Source organism: Mesocricetus auratus, unplaced genomic scaffold (assembly GCF_017639785.1).
Source record: "Mesocricetus auratus isolate SY011 unplaced genomic scaffold, BCM_Maur_2.0 Super-Scaffold_100006, whole genome shotgun sequence".
NCBI lineage: Eukaryota > Metazoa > Chordata > Mammalia > Rodentia > Cricetidae > Mesocricetus > Mesocricetus auratus.
The window spans coordinates 46,430,393-46,449,607 of record NW_024429190.1 but is presented as its reverse complement, the minus strand read 5'-3'; the positions used below and the strand labels follow the sequence as shown (position 1 = coordinate 46,449,607).

The 19,215-nt window shown below is 39.9% G+C and overlaps 1 protein-coding gene across 4 annotated transcripts in view; it reads left to right on the top strand.

Annotated features, from left to right (window-relative positions):
- Atp8a1 (ATPase phospholipid transporting 8A1) overlaps positions 1–19,215 on the top strand; it is a 221,849-nt gene that overhangs the window by 86,132 nt on the left and 116,502 nt on the right. For 3 of the 4 annotated variants that reach the window (XM_040747152.1, XM_021229666.2, XM_021229667.2), the window contains exons 15-19: positions 2,041–2,085; positions 11,644–11,716; positions 13,745–13,850; positions 15,002–15,084; positions 16,772–16,821. In XM_040747152.1, the coding sequence (XP_040603086.1) occupies positions 2,041–2,085; positions 11,644–11,716; positions 13,745–13,850; positions 15,002–15,084; positions 16,772–16,821 (357 nt within the window). The remainder of the gene's footprint in view (positions 1–2,040; positions 2,086–11,643; positions 11,717–13,744; positions 13,851–15,001; positions 15,085–16,771; positions 16,822–19,215) is intronic. The other variant, XM_021229668.2, reaches the window with a different exon arrangement.

The window sequence follows — 19,215 nt, the reverse complement described above, 5'->3', positions numbered from 1 at the left end:
GGAGATCAGACATTTGATTAATCTTAAATCATTTACCCTTTCCCTTTCGGTAAAACAGATGAAGATTCTTAGTGATAATCTGTCTGTACCAACTTTAGTATGTGAATAGTTTACATGGCAGGTTTTGTTTAGAAGGATGTTTGATAGGAGATCAGCTAATTCTACAGCGCTGAGGAGAAATTCACCAGGAAATCTGTATAGTTATCATACACTTAGCTCTAAGGACTAGAAGATTGTAGCCAGCTCATGTGTCTGGTGACCAACCATGGCCTTTTGTTTACCTACATCAAATGTTGATCTGTCTCCTTCTGCATATGGCCCTTTGTTAAGTAATAGAAACCTAATAATAAGCCAGAGTTTACATGGTTCCCACACAGAGTTCACAGTCTAACTGGAGTTAATAGGCATTAATTAATTATAATATAATAGTATCCATGGTAACTTATACAAACAAGCCACCTGCTGCCCACCACCCTCTAGACAGCACTCACCTTCTGACAGGGCTGCACTAGACTCATGGGCAGGCACTGTAGCCCTTGTGCTCTGGGGGTGGTAAGCCTCATGACTTAGAAAGCACTAGTTCCAGAGCTGGTGTGAAAGAACCATGAGCAGGGCACCATAGCAATGCAAGCTGTCAGGACCTTCGCCAGGAGCCTGGCACCACACCAGTGCAAGCTGTCGGGACCTTCTCCAGGAGCAGGGACACAATATCATTGCAAGCTATCAGGATTTTCTCTATGAGCATGGTGCAATGCCAATGCAAGCTGCCAGGACCTTCTCTAGGTATAATACCAATGCAAGCCGTCAGGACGTACTCTAGGTATAATACCAATGCAAGCTGTCAGGACCTTCTCTAGGTATAATACCAATGCAAGCTGTCAGGACCTTCTCTAGGTATAATACCAATGCAAGCTGTCAGGACCTTCTCCAGGTATAATGCCAATACAAGCTGTCAGGACCTTCTTACAGTGTTTCCTTCTTGGACAGGTACTAGTGCTCCCCTGAACAGTGTAGGGGCTGGCGCCCAAACTTTGAGGTTAATCACAAGTGATTGTCCTTGGTGCTAGAGCCCATTTCCACAGTGTGTTGCCACAAGCCAGCAACTTCCTAGAAATCCATTCCAAGATGGGCAGGGTGAGTGCTTCCTCCTAAGCAATAAACACAAGCCTTTGACAGGAAAGAATAGTGGGCTAAGGGATCCCTTCATTGTGACTGCTAAAATAGAGGGAATGTTGCCCCTGGAGGAAACATAATGTTTTGGAAATAGACTTTGTTGTGGCTAGGTTAAAAGTGGGTAGGCATTTAGGGAGTTAATGAATTCTGTAACTTCCAGCAGCTTATTATATTCATCATAAGCTGTATATGCATTTTAAACTCTACCTGTGTATAGTAAGTCTAATTTAAAGGGAAAATACTTAATTGTCATATGTAATGAAAGAATTGGGAGATAAGAAAATCTACCCTGATGTGTATTTTGGGTGTTGTATGAAAGTTGGAATAACTACCTCTTTTCCCATGCTTCACTGGGCTCATGGGTAAAATTAAATGTATTGATGAAAACATCTTTCAAGATTGAAAATTACTTGATGAGTGAATCATTTTGAAATCAGTGGTTCCATTTATTCAAAGAAATACAATTAACAGTTAACTCGTACTTTCACATGCCCTCTTAGGAAGTTATTGTCCCAAGGCAGTCAAAGCTTCAATTTTTTTATCCTATGATTGTGCCCTAGGTGACAACGTATTTGTGTCATTAAAACACTGTTATGGTTATAAATATAAATGATTGACTTCCTACTGGCTACATTGTGGCTTCTGTGCTTCAATTCTGGGATAGGAGTACCTTTGTAAGTCTACCTGGTTACCATAAATCCTCATGTTCTGCTCGCTGTACTAACTGCCATTCTTCCAGATCCAACTAAAAGTTCATTTTCTTAACTTTCTAGAAACCCGCCTCTCAGCACTTCCCTCATTCATGGTTTTATGTTTCCAGCCTTTCTGTGATTATTTTACCCTCTCTTTCTGTCCCTCCTCTTGAAGCCATGTCCCTGAACCTGAGGATTATGGGTGCTCGCCTGATGAATGGTAAGCTACGTAGTACTTTGATCTCTTTGAAAGGTTCTGTTTTATCTATCGCTGTGTTAAACAGGCTTCCCTGGGCGCACAGGAAGCTGTCTTCACAGGTGTTGGGTGATGAGGCTCTGTGGTGTGTATTCCTTAAACTCTGTTAACTATCTTTGGTTTTTCTATCGAAAAACCTTCATAAACATATTCTAAAACTTTAAAGGTTGCTAGGGTCTTATATTATTTATCTATAATCAGTAGGGATCGATGCCAAAGTGCCCAGGCAGGGAAAACTCCCTGAACCCTCAGCTGTAGCTCTTAAAGCTTGCTTTTGTCTTTAGCTCAGCACTGCCCCCTTCTGCCTGAGCTACAGAACAGATAATGCTGGGCCGTGCCGGAGCAGCACAAGTTTCCTGCTTTATTATTTTATTATTTTAATGTCTCTTCGGAGGCTGTAAAATGAAGACACAAGTGTTCCAGAATCATACTACCCACAACTTAAGAGTAAATGCAGCATTATTCACTAGGTTTTTTAAAAAACTTTCTATTGATTCTTTGTGAATTTCACATCATGAATCCCAACTCTAGCATTGCTTTAGATTTATTAATGTTAGAGTATTGTATGTTTAATTTCACTACTATGGGAAGTTTCTGAGACTTTGTTTTGTTTTACCTTAAAATCCTTTCATCCATGTATTTACATTTTTATCTAGTATATTTTGTTATTGGTATGAGTTGCCATGATTTAGTAGCAAATAAAATTTTTTAAATTATGATTTCTTTAAAAAATTTTGAGAATATTGATTTTAGAGAATATTGAGCCTTTTTTCTATTTATCTGGATTACATATACTTTGTGGTTAAGTTGTATTTCCACTATTCATTGGAGTCCAGTCACAAAACAAGTTTTCAAACTACATGGAATTTATTTCAGTAGAGATTTGATAAGTTTTTTTAGTAAACCCCCCAATACTCACAGCTACTAATTGAAGCAGCTTTTCGATTCACGTGACAAGTGGCACCATCAATGTCCATTACACGGAGTTCCATAGATTCTGACACTATCACAGCTAAATGACTCTTCTTATTGCTCAGTGTGTCAGAGCATTTTATCTTTGGTTGACCATTCAAGCTAAGCGTTGCACACACCCCTCCTTACTGGGTCCTGTGACTCTGTAGTTTTAGTTTTTGCTGTGGGTGCTCCTTGACTTGTGATTAGTTACCATCTGAGTGAACCTGTGTGTCTTTTTATTTGCTGCTTGCCTATAGCACTGTAATTTTACTCGTTTTAAATTCTGCTTAGTAGTAGAGAACTAATCCACTTATCTCCCTACATGGCATGGTTCAGTTTTCTTAACTGCAAATGTTATATTATTGACCCAGATCATTTCAAACATTGTACTTGGAGCAGAGGAGGTTTCGGGCATCAATCACTGTTGGAAAGAGATGGTGTCATTTTATCTTGCCCATAAGTGATTTTCTTAAAGAATATAATATCTTTTGGGGAAAAGCTGAGTTCAAATGGAATATTCCAGTTTTTTTTCATAAATGGTATATTTTCACTTGCCATTGAATCTAAAAGTAGTTAGTTACTTAGTGTTTTAAAAGTAAACACCAGGGAAGACACTTTGTCACATTTTGGCAAAGGTGTGTACTTGGGTCTTCCATATGCAGGCTTGTATGTAGGCTTGCAAAGGTGGGGGTACAGTTTTGTGAAAATGTGTAGGGTCTTGTGGAATGACTATGCATGTGAACTTTGGATTTTGACCACTGAAGTTCAGATCCTGACCTGACCTTCAAACAAGTCACTAACTGCCTGAGTGGGCTCACCGGAAAACTGTGGTCACCACCAACACTCACTTGAGTGGGAAACTTTGAAGATCAACTGTCTCATCAGAAGACTAGCACCGGTGGTTCTCACTCCTCATCGTATGTGTGATATGATTGCTTTCAAGTTGAAAGAATTTAGATCGCAAAGCCAGTAAGCAGTCTGCCTAAGAATTCAACCGGCAGACCTGGGAGCAATCGGCTGAGCCTGATGACAAAAAGTGGTGGTTCCGTCACACACCTATCCACTTTAAGGGCTGCTGTTTCCTTTGAAGCACAGGATAGCTTTGCATTTCGAGCCCCCCACCCCTGTCACTTAGTGTTTTCCTAACTGAAAAGTATTTCAGGACAGTTGCTGAAGTTTCTAAGGAAGTAGAAGGAAGGGCTACCCTTTGGCTGAGTGGAGGAAAGGTAGCTCGGAGCTTCACACACGACTCCATACTTTCAAAAGCCGGGCATTTGCCCTGTCATCTGACTGGTCTCATGTGACTGAGGAGACCAAGATCAAATGTGGTCTTGGTGGAGCCCTGTGCTCCGGTGTCTGACAGCGTCTCCATGTGGCTGCTTCTCCAGAGAGAGTCTGGAAGACTCTGTCACTGAAACTCTGGAAGTCATCTCCTCAGTGTCTGCTTGGCAACTTCATCTGGCAATGAGAAGTTGACTGAAAGCCACTTAACAAGCTTGGAGCCGTCTACGTTTAATCGTATGCTTGAAATGGCACCAGTACAAAAATGTCAAGAAAATCCACATGGGTAGACAGCGTATTTATACTTGGTTCTAGAGGCAAGCTTATAACACTTCAACCCTTTGGAACACACTCTTTTGCTATTAAATATTGGATGATGGCTGAAATTCTCTAAAATATATTGATATTGGCGGTTTGCAGAGATAATGGCTTCCCAACATGTGGTCACTTACTCCAAAATTGGCATTGTTTTCCTCCTATTGCCTAGAACATCAACTTTCGTGGAACCTTGCAAACTAATTCCTTTCTATTAAAGCCATTATCTAAATTGGTACTATAAATACTGAATGGATTAGAGAGAAAAAACACCTTTTACTTCCAATACCCATGTAATCCTAAGGTCTGCTTACTTTCAAGAACTGTATATAGCCCTAACTATTTTTCTCATTTTTTAGAAACTTACTTTGGAAAGTTTGAGTGTAAACAGGACCAGCAGATGTCCCTGTCAGTAACATTTACAGTGTGTGCTCTAGGCCAGTTTCATCCCACCGTGCTCTCTGTACAATTAATATTCTCAAGCAAATCTCACAAAACAGATTATTTCATTTTCTGTTAACTAATTGATACAGACACATTATATTCTCATTGTTTTTCAAGTAAATAACTGTGAGGTGATCCTCCAGAGGCAATTTCTTAGTGCCGGCCCTGCAGTCATTTCAGTGGTTTGTGATATTATTACAGTATCTGCAGCTTACACTGGTTTCTCTTTTCTGCTTGGTTATTTTCTCATTTCATCCTAGCCTATAATTATGTGTGGAGTGAGTGGCATTTATTTATTCTGCTGTAAAAGGTAGGCTCGCTGAACCATTCTTCCCGGCATGCCCTTATAATAATGCGATCTAACACATCTACATTAGCGTCAGTCTTCAAAGTAGTCCCCTTGGCAGGCTGTTTATTCACTGGTGCAGACTTTCACACAGTGTTTTATAACTCCTCTTTTGTAATTGCCTTCAGAAATACTTGCAGTCACCCAGGGAACTGAGTCTCATTACTTTGATCCAAACCAATCATTATCTAGCAAAAACAGGGAATTTAATCACCCATTCAAATTCTTGGACTTGACTCTGAGTAACAAGCTCATGGCTAAAACTTAAATCTTCCAGCAAGAAATGTTGATTCAGGGACAGGATCTTTAAAAACCTGGAGGTGCAGACCCTAGAAAGAAAGAGTGGGGGGAGAGAGAGAGAGGAGAGAGAGAGAAATTAGTGCTCTGACTGCTGGGACTAGAAAGTCCTTCAGTAGTGGCAGAAGGGTCCAGTAGGTTAGGGAAAGGGTCAGTCCCTAGGTCAGAGAGGATGCCAGCCAAACAGGCTTTATTCCACCCTGTTCATTGCCTCAGAAAACTGCTTCGTGCTGCCAAAGGAGCGCTACCCCATGCTGCCCAGGAGACGTGGCACTGTCTGGAAGCCATCCTCCACGCGATGGCTGTATGGTGGGCTGTGAGCTTGTCCAGGCTGACACACTGTGCAAGCTATTCCAGTAGCTTCTTACATCACACAGTATCTCTTGGAGCATGTGTCAGTGGCTTCAGTTCACCTGGCCTCCAACACAGGAGAGATTCCAAGACGCTGTTAACGCCTGTCATTGAAGTGTTGAAGAGAGAAAAATATACCTCCCTCCTGGGATTGAGATTATTTTCACTTCAGAATTGAATCATTTGGGTAGAAAGAGGAGTTCTTGCCGTGAGCTAGGGCTCTGCTTCTCTGTGATCATTGCCACGGGTAATTATTATGTAGCTTTAGGTGTTAGATTGTGAGCGTAGCCAAGAGTCAGTCCAGATCTTATGGAATAATGATTAGCAGTGCTCGCCAAGTGTTTTTGTACAGTTTAGCCCAACAGCATCACCTACACCAGCACTAATCTCACCGTGGCTGGAGCACTCTTGCCTGGTGGTCCCTGTTGGTTTCTTGGAACAACTTAAGGAAAAGTGAAAGAAGTCTCCTTTCAAAGCTTGGGAATGTCTATGGGCAGGAGAAAGTTGGGCGAAGGGAGGACCTGCCACCTAGTGGCGAAAGATCTAAAAGACACTCTTGACTCTAAGGAAGGCAAAGGAAACAAGCCACTCTGAAGAATGCCAGTAGGAAACTGCAGAACAGAAAGAAAGAAAGCCAAGACACCGAGCCTCGTGAACGGCTTGCCAAAGAGTGACTGGGAATGAGTAGGAGCTGTCCAAGAGCAGTGTGTGAGGTTCCCACCAAGGCCTGCTGTTGAGGAGGAAGAGCTACAGAGCTTGTGGCTCGAGGCCACGTTATAGCGTTCCCTATGGAGGTTCCCTGAGTGTGAGAAACCAAAGTGCCCAACCAAGGGCCTCATAAGTGTTGGATCCAGTCCCTACCCCATCCCTGAAAGCTGTTCGCTAAGTGATAATAATAATAATAGTAATAATAGTAATAACAATAACGATAATTCTAGAATACAAGAAGAAAACTCATCTCACCAGAGACCTGCGACTGCACTGTATGTGGTCATGGGACAGTGACTCGACTACAGGCACAAAACCAGGGAGCAGCAGAAATCGGAGGTTAAGCAAGGTCCAAGAGTGACTGGCTGACCCCAGACCTGTTCCCAGAGGGGCGTCCAGGGGTGTCTGTCCTTCTACCTTTGGCTAGAGGAGCCTTGCCAAACAACTTCCTGGGGAAAGTTGATGACTGGGGACCATGTGATGAGTGTGGAGATGGAACTGAAAAGACCAAAGGTCTCTTCCGGTCTGGCCTGAATTAAGAGACACACTTGTCCCAGCACACACCTGGCTGGTATAGGGTCACCTTAATAGCAGCCCTGCAAGTGGCTGGATGCAAAAGTAGATGTGTCATGTGAGTCATCATCTCCAACTGACAGAGATGGCTCAGAGGTTAAGAACACTCGCTGCTCTTCCAGAGGTCCTGAGTTCAAGTCCCAGCAACCACATGATGACTCACACCCATCTGTAATGAGAACTGGTGCCGTCTTCTGACCTGCAGGGATACATGCAGACAGAACACTAAATACATAATAAATTAAAAGAAGAAAGAAAGAAAAAGGATCTTTTGAAGCCCTGCCTCCAATGAGTTGTACCATGTTCGGATTCTTCATTGTTTCTTAGTCAGAACAGTGGTCCTGATGACCCCTTATTCTCTACCCATATTATGCATAAAAACAGCTTCAAACAATTTAAAGGTACACATGAAACACAACCTGAATTCTGTCTGCTTAAAGCTTGCCTGGAGATTTCTAATTTTTTCATGTGAAAATGTTTAGACTTGTGTTGAGAGGTGTATATTTTTATCTCTGTAACATTGAGTTCTAAGCCAGAGATAGTGACACATGCTTACAATCCTAGCACTTGTAAGGTTGAAGCAGGAGGATTACCAGGAATTCAAGGCCACCACAGGATACAGTACCAGAACAGTCACAGGCATCAAAACACTATGTCAAAAGAAAAAAAAAAAAAAAGTAAAGCGAACACTAGGCACAGACCATCAGCCGCCAAATAAGAAATTTCCTGCATGAGAGTTTATGTGTGCGCCTCTGTGTGTGTTTGTGTGTGTGCGTTTAAACACAATTCTGTGTACTCAGGACATCTGCAGTGTTCATTTGAAGTTTGTCCTGCTTGCTTCTGAACAATAAAGCCAGCCATGGCCTTCCTGCTGCTCTGAGCAGACATCCTAGTCTCAGGAACCTGCTCCCCACTCTCACTGAGGTGGTGACATTCACTGAGGTGGTGACATTCACTGAGGTGATGACATTCGTAAGACAGGGGAAAGCAATCTTCATAGTCACACCGCTGCTTGTGTCTTTGTTCATGTGCACGAGCTGCCTGTGTTCACTGTGTGTGCGCATTGATCTTGTGTGGTGTAGGCACGTGTTTCAAGTGGCTATCATGGATTTTGTTCCTGTTTTCAGTTTGGGTTCATTAACATGTAGCTGTGAAACAGGTGTTCTCTGAGCCTTATTCACAAAAGCCTAAGTTCCCCCTCTCTCCCCTCTCCCTCCCTCCCTCTCTACCTTCCCCCATCTGTATTTGCCGTGGGCAGGACATGCTTTGTTATTCTTTTCTTTCTGTTTCTTTTCTTTTTTGTTTGTTTGTTGTTGATGGTGGTGGTGGTAGTATTAGTGATTTTGTTTGTTTGTTTGTTATTTTGAGACAGGATCTCACTATCTAGCTGTGGCTGTTCTACAACTCACGTGTAGACCAGGCTAGCCTCCAACTTCCAAAGATCCACCTGTGTCTGGCTCTCCTGCCCCCTTAATCTTTTCTAAGTTGCAACTGGACAACCCCAACCTGCACTCTTGCCACAGCTAGTTAGAAAACAAGGCTTGCTGTCTCCCTTTTCCATCTTATTCTTCCAGGGACCTACACAGATGCACAGCTTGCTGCCCTGGGGTTTTTCTTTTAGACACTAATAAAATTTTCCTCAAGGCTTCTTCTGAACCTAGTCCTAATTTTTTTTATTAACAAGTCTAAGAACACAAAGGAGAGACTCCATTTTCTCATGTGATAATATTTGGACATTGAAAATGCACCAAAAAACTTTTCTATGTACGACATTTCATACTAAGTAAATAATTATTCCTAGAACAGGAGTTACTAAATCAAGGACCTATAGTTTAAATTTTACCCCGTTACTCTTTTTGGCTAGCCTCGAAGTTACAATCCTCCTGCCTCAGCCTCCCTAGAGCTAAGATGCCACCACACATGCTTTTTAGAAACTGCATGCACCAATTTCCATTTTTAAATAGATATTTCATTCTTTTTCCACAATTGTAACAACACAGAGTTGGCAAACTTTGTTCTTGTCAAATTGCTGTTTACCTTGTAATGAGGCTGGAGTGAGTATCAGGTCAGGGCCACTGATGTTGCCTTCCCCATGAGCTGTGAGTTTTGTCTTCTTGCCTGATGTTCCGTGTCACTGTTGATCTTGTTTTATTTTATCCATGAGATTTTTTTCTTTTGTAGGAATTTACCTCAATCATATACATTTGATTTTTTTCCCAATTTGTCCTTCAGCTTTTGATTTTCCTTCAGTCTTTTTGTCTGCAGAAATAATTATCACTGCATAGTCAGCTCTATTAATATCTGTGTGTTTTGTTTTCTGACTGAGACAGGAAACCTAGGCCTTTCCCAGGAGTGCTTTTTAACAAACCGTGCAGGATTAAGATGGAAACTGCAGCTTGACCATATTCTGTCTTCTTGTTTATTTTCTGATTTTCTCGGTTTGAGAGGAATTTGTCAAGGTAGTAAAGTTATAACTCATTGGTACTCCCTTGCCTAGTGGGTTGCGCACTGAAATCAAATAAATAATAAATAAACAGATCATGGTCTATGCTGTGATTAGAACATAGGCGTTATTGATTAGGCTGGGTACTTTCTGAGTTTTCTCTTCATTTTTGTCTAATTAATGAATAATTACTTAAAATGTTGTGTGCCTTGAAGCTATAGGAAGCTACACATGATGCAGAAGCTAGACATGATTTCTCCTCTTTCTCTTAACTGGTCCATACCCTGTTTGTCTGTCTGCCACCAAGTTTTTGTTTCTTTATGAGCAAAGTGCCACTTGAAATTTTTTAAGGGGGGGGGGGGGGGGAGATGTGATGTGTTGATGTTGGCCTGCATTTTTATATGCAGGCAATGTGTAAATGCCTATAATTTTAAATATTCATACACTTAGCATAGTTCTTATTTTTAAATAACATAAGCTTCCTAAATTTTTTTGCTTATTTTTTTTTTTTACCAAAAGTAGATATTTTGTAAGATTAAGGGGTGTAGTGATGACTGTGCATGAATCATCCTAATCAAGCTACCTTGCTAGAGGATGAGTTGCCTGTGGTTTCCCATGGAAGCTATTGATAGAAGGGAGTTCTTATTTAATATGTTACAGAGTGGAAGCCTTTGTTAGGGACTGCCTGTAGAATCAGTTCTTACCTTACACCTGGGAGTTCCAGGGACCAAACTCCGGTCATCAGGTTTGCCATCAAGTGCCTTTTCCCACTGAGCTGTCTTCTCAGCCCAATAGTAAAACTATTCTTTATAAATCACAATATTTATAGGAGAAATGTGTCAGTTTTTATATCCACCCACTGATAAGTCATTTAAAAGTTATTGGTCCCCATACTTTATACTAAATCAATAATGCTGATAATAATTTTGAGAACCCTTAACTACAACCTGCTAACAAAAATATCTTATATAATTTTGGTAATTAACCAGCCACACACTGGTAAAGGAAGCTGTATAATATTCCAAGCACTCATTGATTTTACTTCATCAATTTTGAGGATGCTATCGGTTATATTATATTTTCCTTTATGATCTCACCTTTTTATGTCATGGGTTTAAGATGTGTAAGAAAGTCTTGGAACTTGACACATTACCACTGTCAAAACTCTGTAACTTAAAATTAAATTGTGGTTAAGAACTTCTAGGTTATGATTACTTCTTCCTTGGAGATGTTGGTTTTTCCTCAGTCAATTCTGAAACTTTTGTACAGACAAAGTTCATGTCTAGATTTTCAAGATACTTTCAAGTATTTTGACGTGCCCACTTACATGCTCCTTGTTCTTGGTTTGATTTTCTTAAGTGCATAGTCATGAGATTAATAATAGATCAGAAAGTTAGTATAGGTCATATTTCTTTCATTTGTTGATGTAAAGAGCCAGCCACAATACAAATCCCATATACGTACGTTCATCATTGCTTTCCTTTCTGTACAACATAAGATGATAGACTCAGAACTGTTTTTACACATATGTATAAATGTTGAAAAACTATGTAAATATATTATTGTTCACATTTTTATATTTCATAAGATCATTTGTGTATGTCACTACATATAAAGAGTTCTCATGCAGCCAAAGTAAAAACCTATTTTAATAACCTCATTAATACTTAGACTCTTTTTTAAAAAATTATAGTCATGAAATCAATTATTTGAATTTATTGAGGGTAATCATTCATAATTAGATAAAAGTAAATGAGTAAGCAAGTCTGTATAAACAAACCAACGTTACTTTATTTTTTTCCCACTTTAGGCAGAGCTCACAGTTTGGAGATGAAAAAACATTTAATGACCCATCATTGCTGGAAAACCTCCAGAATAACCATGTGAGTGTCACCAGAGCGTTATCTGTCCCCAATAGATGAGCACTCATAAGCATTTCTCTGCTGCCCTCCATGGTTTTTGTTTTTTGTTTTTACTTGTGTGACCTTTTTTAGATTTATTTTATTTTATGTGTACCAATGTTCTAAATGTCTGCTGTGTCAAATCTTTCCCTAGATTTGAAGAACTTTCTGTTGTGATTTTATTGAGCCTATTTTATATGCTCCCTCTAAATAGGAAGGGGATTTAGGATATTGTTAAGAGTAAACAGAATTTATGTATTATTAAAGCTAGAGGGAAATTGGAAAGTATATAGAGGGCAGAGTGGGGAGAAAAATGGAAGTAGGAATGAGAGGGTTGTAGATATGAGAAATAGAGAGAACACAATAGAATACAGAAACGGAACAATCTTACCTAGTTGAGCAATATAAAATATGTAAGTGCCAGTGGGCATTCTTTTTTAAAAACAGCAAAAAATGAAATTAAACTAAAACACAAGGTGCTATATCATAAGTCAGAATCTCTTCTTGCATATAGTGTTAGAGAATGCCTCTGTTCTCCTTCAGGTGTCATAGTTTTAACTGTGTTGCTAAGAGCAAGAGCACCACCTGCTCATCCTGACTTACGACATAGCCTGAGTATCTACTGCAGTTAAGTGTTGCCTACATTTCCCCTGTCCAGACAGCCAGTGTTCTCCAGCCTTCTCCCTCTTCCCCCCCCCAATCTCCTGGTTTGTGTCTTCACTGATGGAATGAGAACTGCCCTGGAATCAAGTCATCCCTGGCTTCCCTCTTTCCTTACAAAGTGTCCTGATCTGACCCCATCCTACATCACCACTCTGTCTTGTGTCACTTTTTCTTTCTCCCTGCCAGAGGCCACCATGGCCTTCTTTTATTTTTTCAGACACTTCAGTCTTTCTCCCTTTGGGACCTTTTCAGTTACATGCAATTCTTCCCTGTGGAATTATCTGTTCTCGGTTCTTCATGAAGTTCAGATGTCATCCATACAGCTATCTCCATATCTCATGGACAGCCAGCATCTCCTGTCACCTCACATGATATTTGCATGTTCCCTTTACAGTCCTTAGCATACTGTCAATAAACAGTGCAGCCACTTTGGTTTGCTCCGTCTCCAAAAGTCTAAGCTTCATTGCTGGGCTGCGTGTGCTTAGTCCACTCTCAGACTAAACAGCTTTTGTTTCCATAACCCAACTTAACCTTCTCAATTGGTTTACTTTATTTTGGAGGTTATACAACATTGACATACATCAGGTTTTCTTTACCAATTTGAATGACATTTCTCTCTAGAAGTCAGACAGGAAGATGTTTACTATTTAGTGTCTAGGTTCTTTTCTCATCAGATCTGAGATACTTACAGAAAGGATTCACTCTTCAGTCTTCCTCAAGCCTGAAGAGTTGATAGTGCTCAATAATTGCTTGTTTGTTTTAGATAGATAGATAGATAGATAGATAATAGATAGATAGTGGGTGATAATGGATTGATAGATGGGTGGATAGATAGATAGATAGATAGATAGATAGATAGATAGATAGATAGATAGATAGATGGAGAGATAGACAGATGATAGAAAGAGGGATTGATAGATAGATATAAATATATAGATGATATATTAGAGAAAGGGAAGATGGGATTACAGACAAATGCATACATTATCATCCCCACTCAAAGGTTAGATGCCTGGAATTTCAATCTGACTAGAAATCACAAACAAATAAGTGAACATTCTAGAAAATCTCTTCTGTCCACTAACAACCAAACTCATCATCTTTTTCTACAATTTCTGCTTAAGAGCACAAAATCATGTTAAATAAATGTTTACAGAATGAATGAGGAAGTAGAAGAACGAATAAATTGACTTTAAATAGGTTTTCTTCGTAATAGATATTGGCTGTAATCCCACACCCCCAATGCTTCCCAGCTGTGCTCTTAATAAATGGCCGTGAAGTAACATTACTGCCGTTAGTGTCAAATGTTTAAATGAACGGGATGAATTATGTGTTTATTCCTCACAGCCGACCGCACCTATCATTTGTGAATTTCTCACAATGATGGCAGTCTGCCACACAGCTGTACCAGAGAGAGAAGGCGAGAAGATCCTCTATCAGGCGGCATCTCCAGGTACAGGGCAAGCAGCTGTGGAGTATCTACAAGCAACTGTAGAAAGTTGTTCTGAAATTTAGTATTATGGAACTTAAATTTCCAATTTAATTTAAAAAATAGAACATAACCAAATTATTATTTTAGACTAAAGAAAACTGGCTCCTAATTACAAACTTGGCTTTCAGGATTAAATATTATTTGTGTGTGTATTAAAATGTATTTCTTCGTATATGATTTTTCTCAAATTATATGAAAAATTGAGGGAATAAATGTATTTGTATACATGTAATTGTTCCCCCTATAAATAAGCATAAAACTCTTGCATAATGTGTTTTACACATAGACAGATGGGAAGGAGGGATTTGTTTGCCTAAATAAAATTGATGTGTTTAGTTTTAGAACATAATTCTGTCCCTCTCTTTAGGAAATGGTGGGTCACCTTTTCTGTATTCACTTAGGTGAGGAAAAGAGTCTTGCACTTTGCAGGATTCTGTAAAATACTTACTAGTTACCAGTGTTTATTATTTAGGCTTGATTTTAGACTGATTTCCAAGATAAAGTTATGTAAATAATCCAAACTTTCAATGAAATGCTTTGTATTTTAAAACCATAATCTAAACTAGTGGTTATGACTTGTAAAATGCATCAAATTCCTAAAGCAGCATAAGAAATATTGCTGCTCTATATATGTAAATGTATATATATATAGAGAGAGATGGGGATGAGCGTCTTATCCCTCTCGGCAATGACAGGGTTTGGTGACACAGTGAGGAAAGCAACTGTCATAATCTAAGCCTGTTCACTTCAAGTGATTCAGATCCCCCGGCACTGAAATGAACATTCAACCGTCTAGGGAGAAAGGATAAAACTTTAAAAGACTTTCTGCCACGTGTTTGAAGGAAGGTGTTCTCAAATGTAGACTGACCCAGGGGCCCTTTCAAGCTGTCACTTCTGGGTGTGGGTGACTAACAGTGAGACTCGGGCTCAGGAACTGAAGTTGTTCTCGCTCCTCTGCCAACATTATACACGTAAAATGGAATGGATTTCAGAGCATAATGAAAAGAATTCTAATAGAGCAGAAAACTGCATTATGCCAGTGTCTTTCCCTAACATTTGCATATATTAAATTTTTCTGTCCTCTGTTTCTTTCACCTGTTCCCCTGACACAGACGAGGGAGCACTGGTCAGAGCAGCCAAGCAGTTGAATTTTGTCTTCACTGGAAGAACTCCTGACTCGGTCATCATAGATTCAGTAAGTCACTTACGTGTTAAGGGCTTCCTAAAGCCTACATTAACGCTTTCACACAGCTTCAGAGATAAACACGGTAAGGAAAAGATCACAGTGCAACCAAAGGTTCCTAGCCAGGGGCACAACTGTCCATCCTTTCACTTAGTTCTAGAAACACTTAACGAAATTGCGGCTGATCATATGCTTAGTAGACAATATTGATTCTTCAAAGCTAGACTTATCTACCGATTTTCTGTTCTAATAAATGGAAATTTATCTCCCTTGTGTCATCCGTCTTCCCGTTTGTTTCTTCTCTAGATTCCAGACGTTATTAAATATTTAACTATATAAGTATCCAGAACGCTGGGCATAGTGCATAGGCCTGTTATCAAAGTGCATGGGAGGTAAGAGACAGGAGGATCTGGGGTTCAGAGCCAGAATGAGCTACATAATGAGTTTGAAGCCAGCCTGGGCTACTTGAGACTCTGTCTCAAAACAGCTAACAACAATAAAAAGGTAATTCTTCGGCTTCTGCTTTGAAGTGGGAAGTTTTGAATAGATATTATCACAGCAGGTGACATCAGAATAGCTACATGACAGACCATGGCTAGTCATCAAGGAAGCAAAACACCCACTGTGAAGACAAAAATTTAAACAATGTTGATGGAAACAAATGTTAGTGGGTTTTTAAAAGAGTTTTCTAATAAAGGAAAGCCTGCTTCCATCCAGCAGCTATACTCAGTTACTCAGGAGAAAAGGAAGTTGTGTTCACCAAGAGACTTATAATGGGGTGTTGTTCATGGTGGCTGTGTTCATGGTTCCGCCAAACTGGAAACAAACAGAATGCCTATCAGCAGGAGAGGACGAACAGGTTGTGATCCATCTGATAATCTAAACTGTGGAAAAGCGTGGATTATTGATTCTTCTGTAGTGTGGATAAATCACAAAAACTCTATATTGAGAAGGGGAAAATGCCAGGCACAAGGGAAAGCATCCATATAACTCCATCTGTATGCAGCTGCAAACCGTGCAGAAGTGATTTATAGTGATAGAATCTTCAACAGCCATTGCCTGGGGCCAGGGAGAAGATTGATTGGAAATAAAACAAGGGAATTCATTATGGGTCAGATGTTCTGCATCTCCAACAGGGTGGTGTTTACACAGACGGCACCTTTATCAACCTATACAGTTTGCATTGAAGATCTCTGTGTTTTATATAATGGAAATGATATCTCCTTTTAAAAGTTATTATTAGTATTTCTATTGTACCTATACATGTATTCATAGTTAAGCTATGAGTGGTATCTTTTTATTAAACTCTTTACTGACTCAATTTTTTTCTTAAAAATTAAATTTTCCATTATTTCCTAAAATTAAATTTTTGACTCTTTTTCTTATTGTTTTATTTTCTGTCTCTGACTTCCTGGGTCCATACCTTCTTAGCTAGTAACCTCTGCACAGCCACAATAGCTAATCTTGTCTGTTGGCAGTTCTGTCACAGTCTCCTCAGCTGATCTCTGGCCTGCTTCCATGACACTTGGAATGCTTCTGAGCCCTCAATATTTGTCAACCTAAAAGTTTAGTGAATTCCCTCCCATCATTCAGGAGGGGGAAGGGAAACTATGTTTGTATTGACATTTTACAATAAAATTTTTTGCCCAGTGATTATTTCCAAGAAACCTAACATATTTCCAATTCTTTTATTCTGCAGCTGGGGCAGGAAGAAAGATACGAATTGCTCAATGTCCTAGAGTTCACCAGGTAAAGACACCTGCTCTCTACTTTGTGAGGGGAAAAATACATTTTCATCCTCTTTTCGTTTTTCCTATATATATCTGGAATATATTATTTACTTTCATTTATGTGTTTAAGCAAAATACTAACATCTCCCGTGTGGTTTAGGTGCCCTGTTAGTAGATAAGTCATACACAGGTTTCTTCACGGTGGTACTCCATGACTTCTGCTGACAGCTTAAAAATTCTTTTTGAAATGCAATGGCCTCAGTCACACATGCAGGATAGGACTAAGAGTCCTATGGCTGGTATATTAGTTAGCTTTCTGATATAATAACAAATGCCTGAAATAATCACCTTATAACGATAAGTTTATTTCGACACATTTTAGAGGTTCCATTCCATGATCAATGAGCCTTAGCTACTTTGGACCTGTGGTGAGGTAACACAAGAGACAGGAACACAGGGTAAATCTACTCACCTCATGGCCTGATGGTCCTACTAATGAGCCTTCAAAAGTTGCATTAGTGCTCATGAGACACTTCAAAACCTGAAAGAGAACAAGAAAGGAGACTCCAGTTTCACAGTCCCCCTCAAGGCATACCCAGAATGGCCCAAAGACCTCTTACCTTTTAAAGGTTCCCACCTCCCAATAACAGCTTTCTAGGATCAATCCTCCACACATGGGCCTTTGGGGGGTAGATTTCAGTTCCAAACTATATCAGCTAAATACCTAAAAACTTCCGACATTTAGAGGCATCAAGATTTGTGTGGGATAAAATTAGTAAGAGTTAGGAAGCCTCCATTATAATTTTATGTTCCTTAGGTCCACTTGTCTCTGTAAAGTAAGTATTACCATCTAGTAGGAAGGAACAGAAAGCAAAGTGAGTGTCCCACACACTCCTTTCTTAAAGAGAAATGATGTAGGCTGTGTTGATCACTGGGAAAAGATTCTGCCAGAAGTAACATAAAGTAAGAAAGATTGTGTTGGCTTGTATTTTAAAAGGATACAGTCCATATGGCAGGGACACCAGGCATGTTGCAAAGAGCTCGTGGCATGTCTCGTTAAAACTCTATGAGAAGAAGGCCAACTCATAATCCTGAAGTCCTCTCCTCCAGGAACACCTTTTAGCCAAGTAGGCCTCATCTCCTAAAGTTCTCAGGACTTCTTAAAATAGTTCTCCAATGAGAGACCAAGAATCAAATATGGGAGCTTATGGAAATGTCTTTACATTCCAGCTGGAGCGAAGGCCTTCAGCTATATCACTCTAGTCTGACTTACATTATGCATTACTGCCCAGCCACCCTCTCTTCTTGGGACAAATTGGTCTTACTACAGGGTCTTTAAGAAGTATACTGCCACTCAAAGGACAATTACGAAGGCAATGCTTTGTTTGAGGAAAGAAATGCCCGCCTGTTTTCCTGAGCTTTCTCCTACATAAGCAGAGTTACACAGTGCCTGGGAGAGACACTTCCTTTGGTTTGCTAACTTTGGTTGCTGCCTTGATCTGGAGTGACTGCATGGTCAAATAACGGTCTGCTGAGATATTAAGCACCGAACTTGCACTATATTTTCTAAACAGCTCAAAGGAAGAAACTGAGTTAATTGGCCAGGATAGAATATTCCCACATACATCGCTCATCTCTGTCTGCATGATAAAATGTTTTTCCCAGCCCTGTTTGTGTTATAGGTAATATAAGCAGCAGATGAATTAGCATACAGATGTGGGTTGTTGTTGGTTTTCTTTTTTTTTTTTTTTGACACTCTATGCTTAGGAAAAGTGCCATGGAGAAAAATAAATCAAAAGTAGGACTTTCAAGTCTTTGATTCTGTAGTGTGGGTAGGCTTAAGAATGGCAAGGGAAAGGAACATGATGCTTTCAAATAGTCTCTGTGCATGTGTTAGCAGTTTGGATCAGGATAACCGGGGTGAGATGAAGATAGGTCCATGGGCTTCTTACACCTATTTGTGGGAGGTCAGTGGAACTTGGCTATAGATTGGATGGTGGGGCAGCAACAAAGAGAAGGAAGTCAAGGGCTAGGATCCTAGCTTGAACAACTGGGTATGTAGGAATTCCCTGTATGTGGGTAGCAGACATAGGAATAGGAACAAATGTGGTAGATGAGATGTTTAGAAACTCTATCCTTTAGATATCTGTGAGATGTACAGACAGAAGTGCCGGAAACATAAAACCAAAGCTATGGCTGAAATACTCATTCAGTAGTCACTGATCTCCAAATTATACCAAAAGCTTGAAAGTCAATAGAATCTTCTGAAGATAAAATACAGTCCAAGAGGAAAGTGGAAGGCTGATGACTGGGTCACTAGTTAGAAATAACTAGAAATAATTCTGTTAAGGATTGAGTACAAAAGAATGAGCCAAATCTTGTGACACAGGCCTGTAAGCTGAGCTACTTTGGA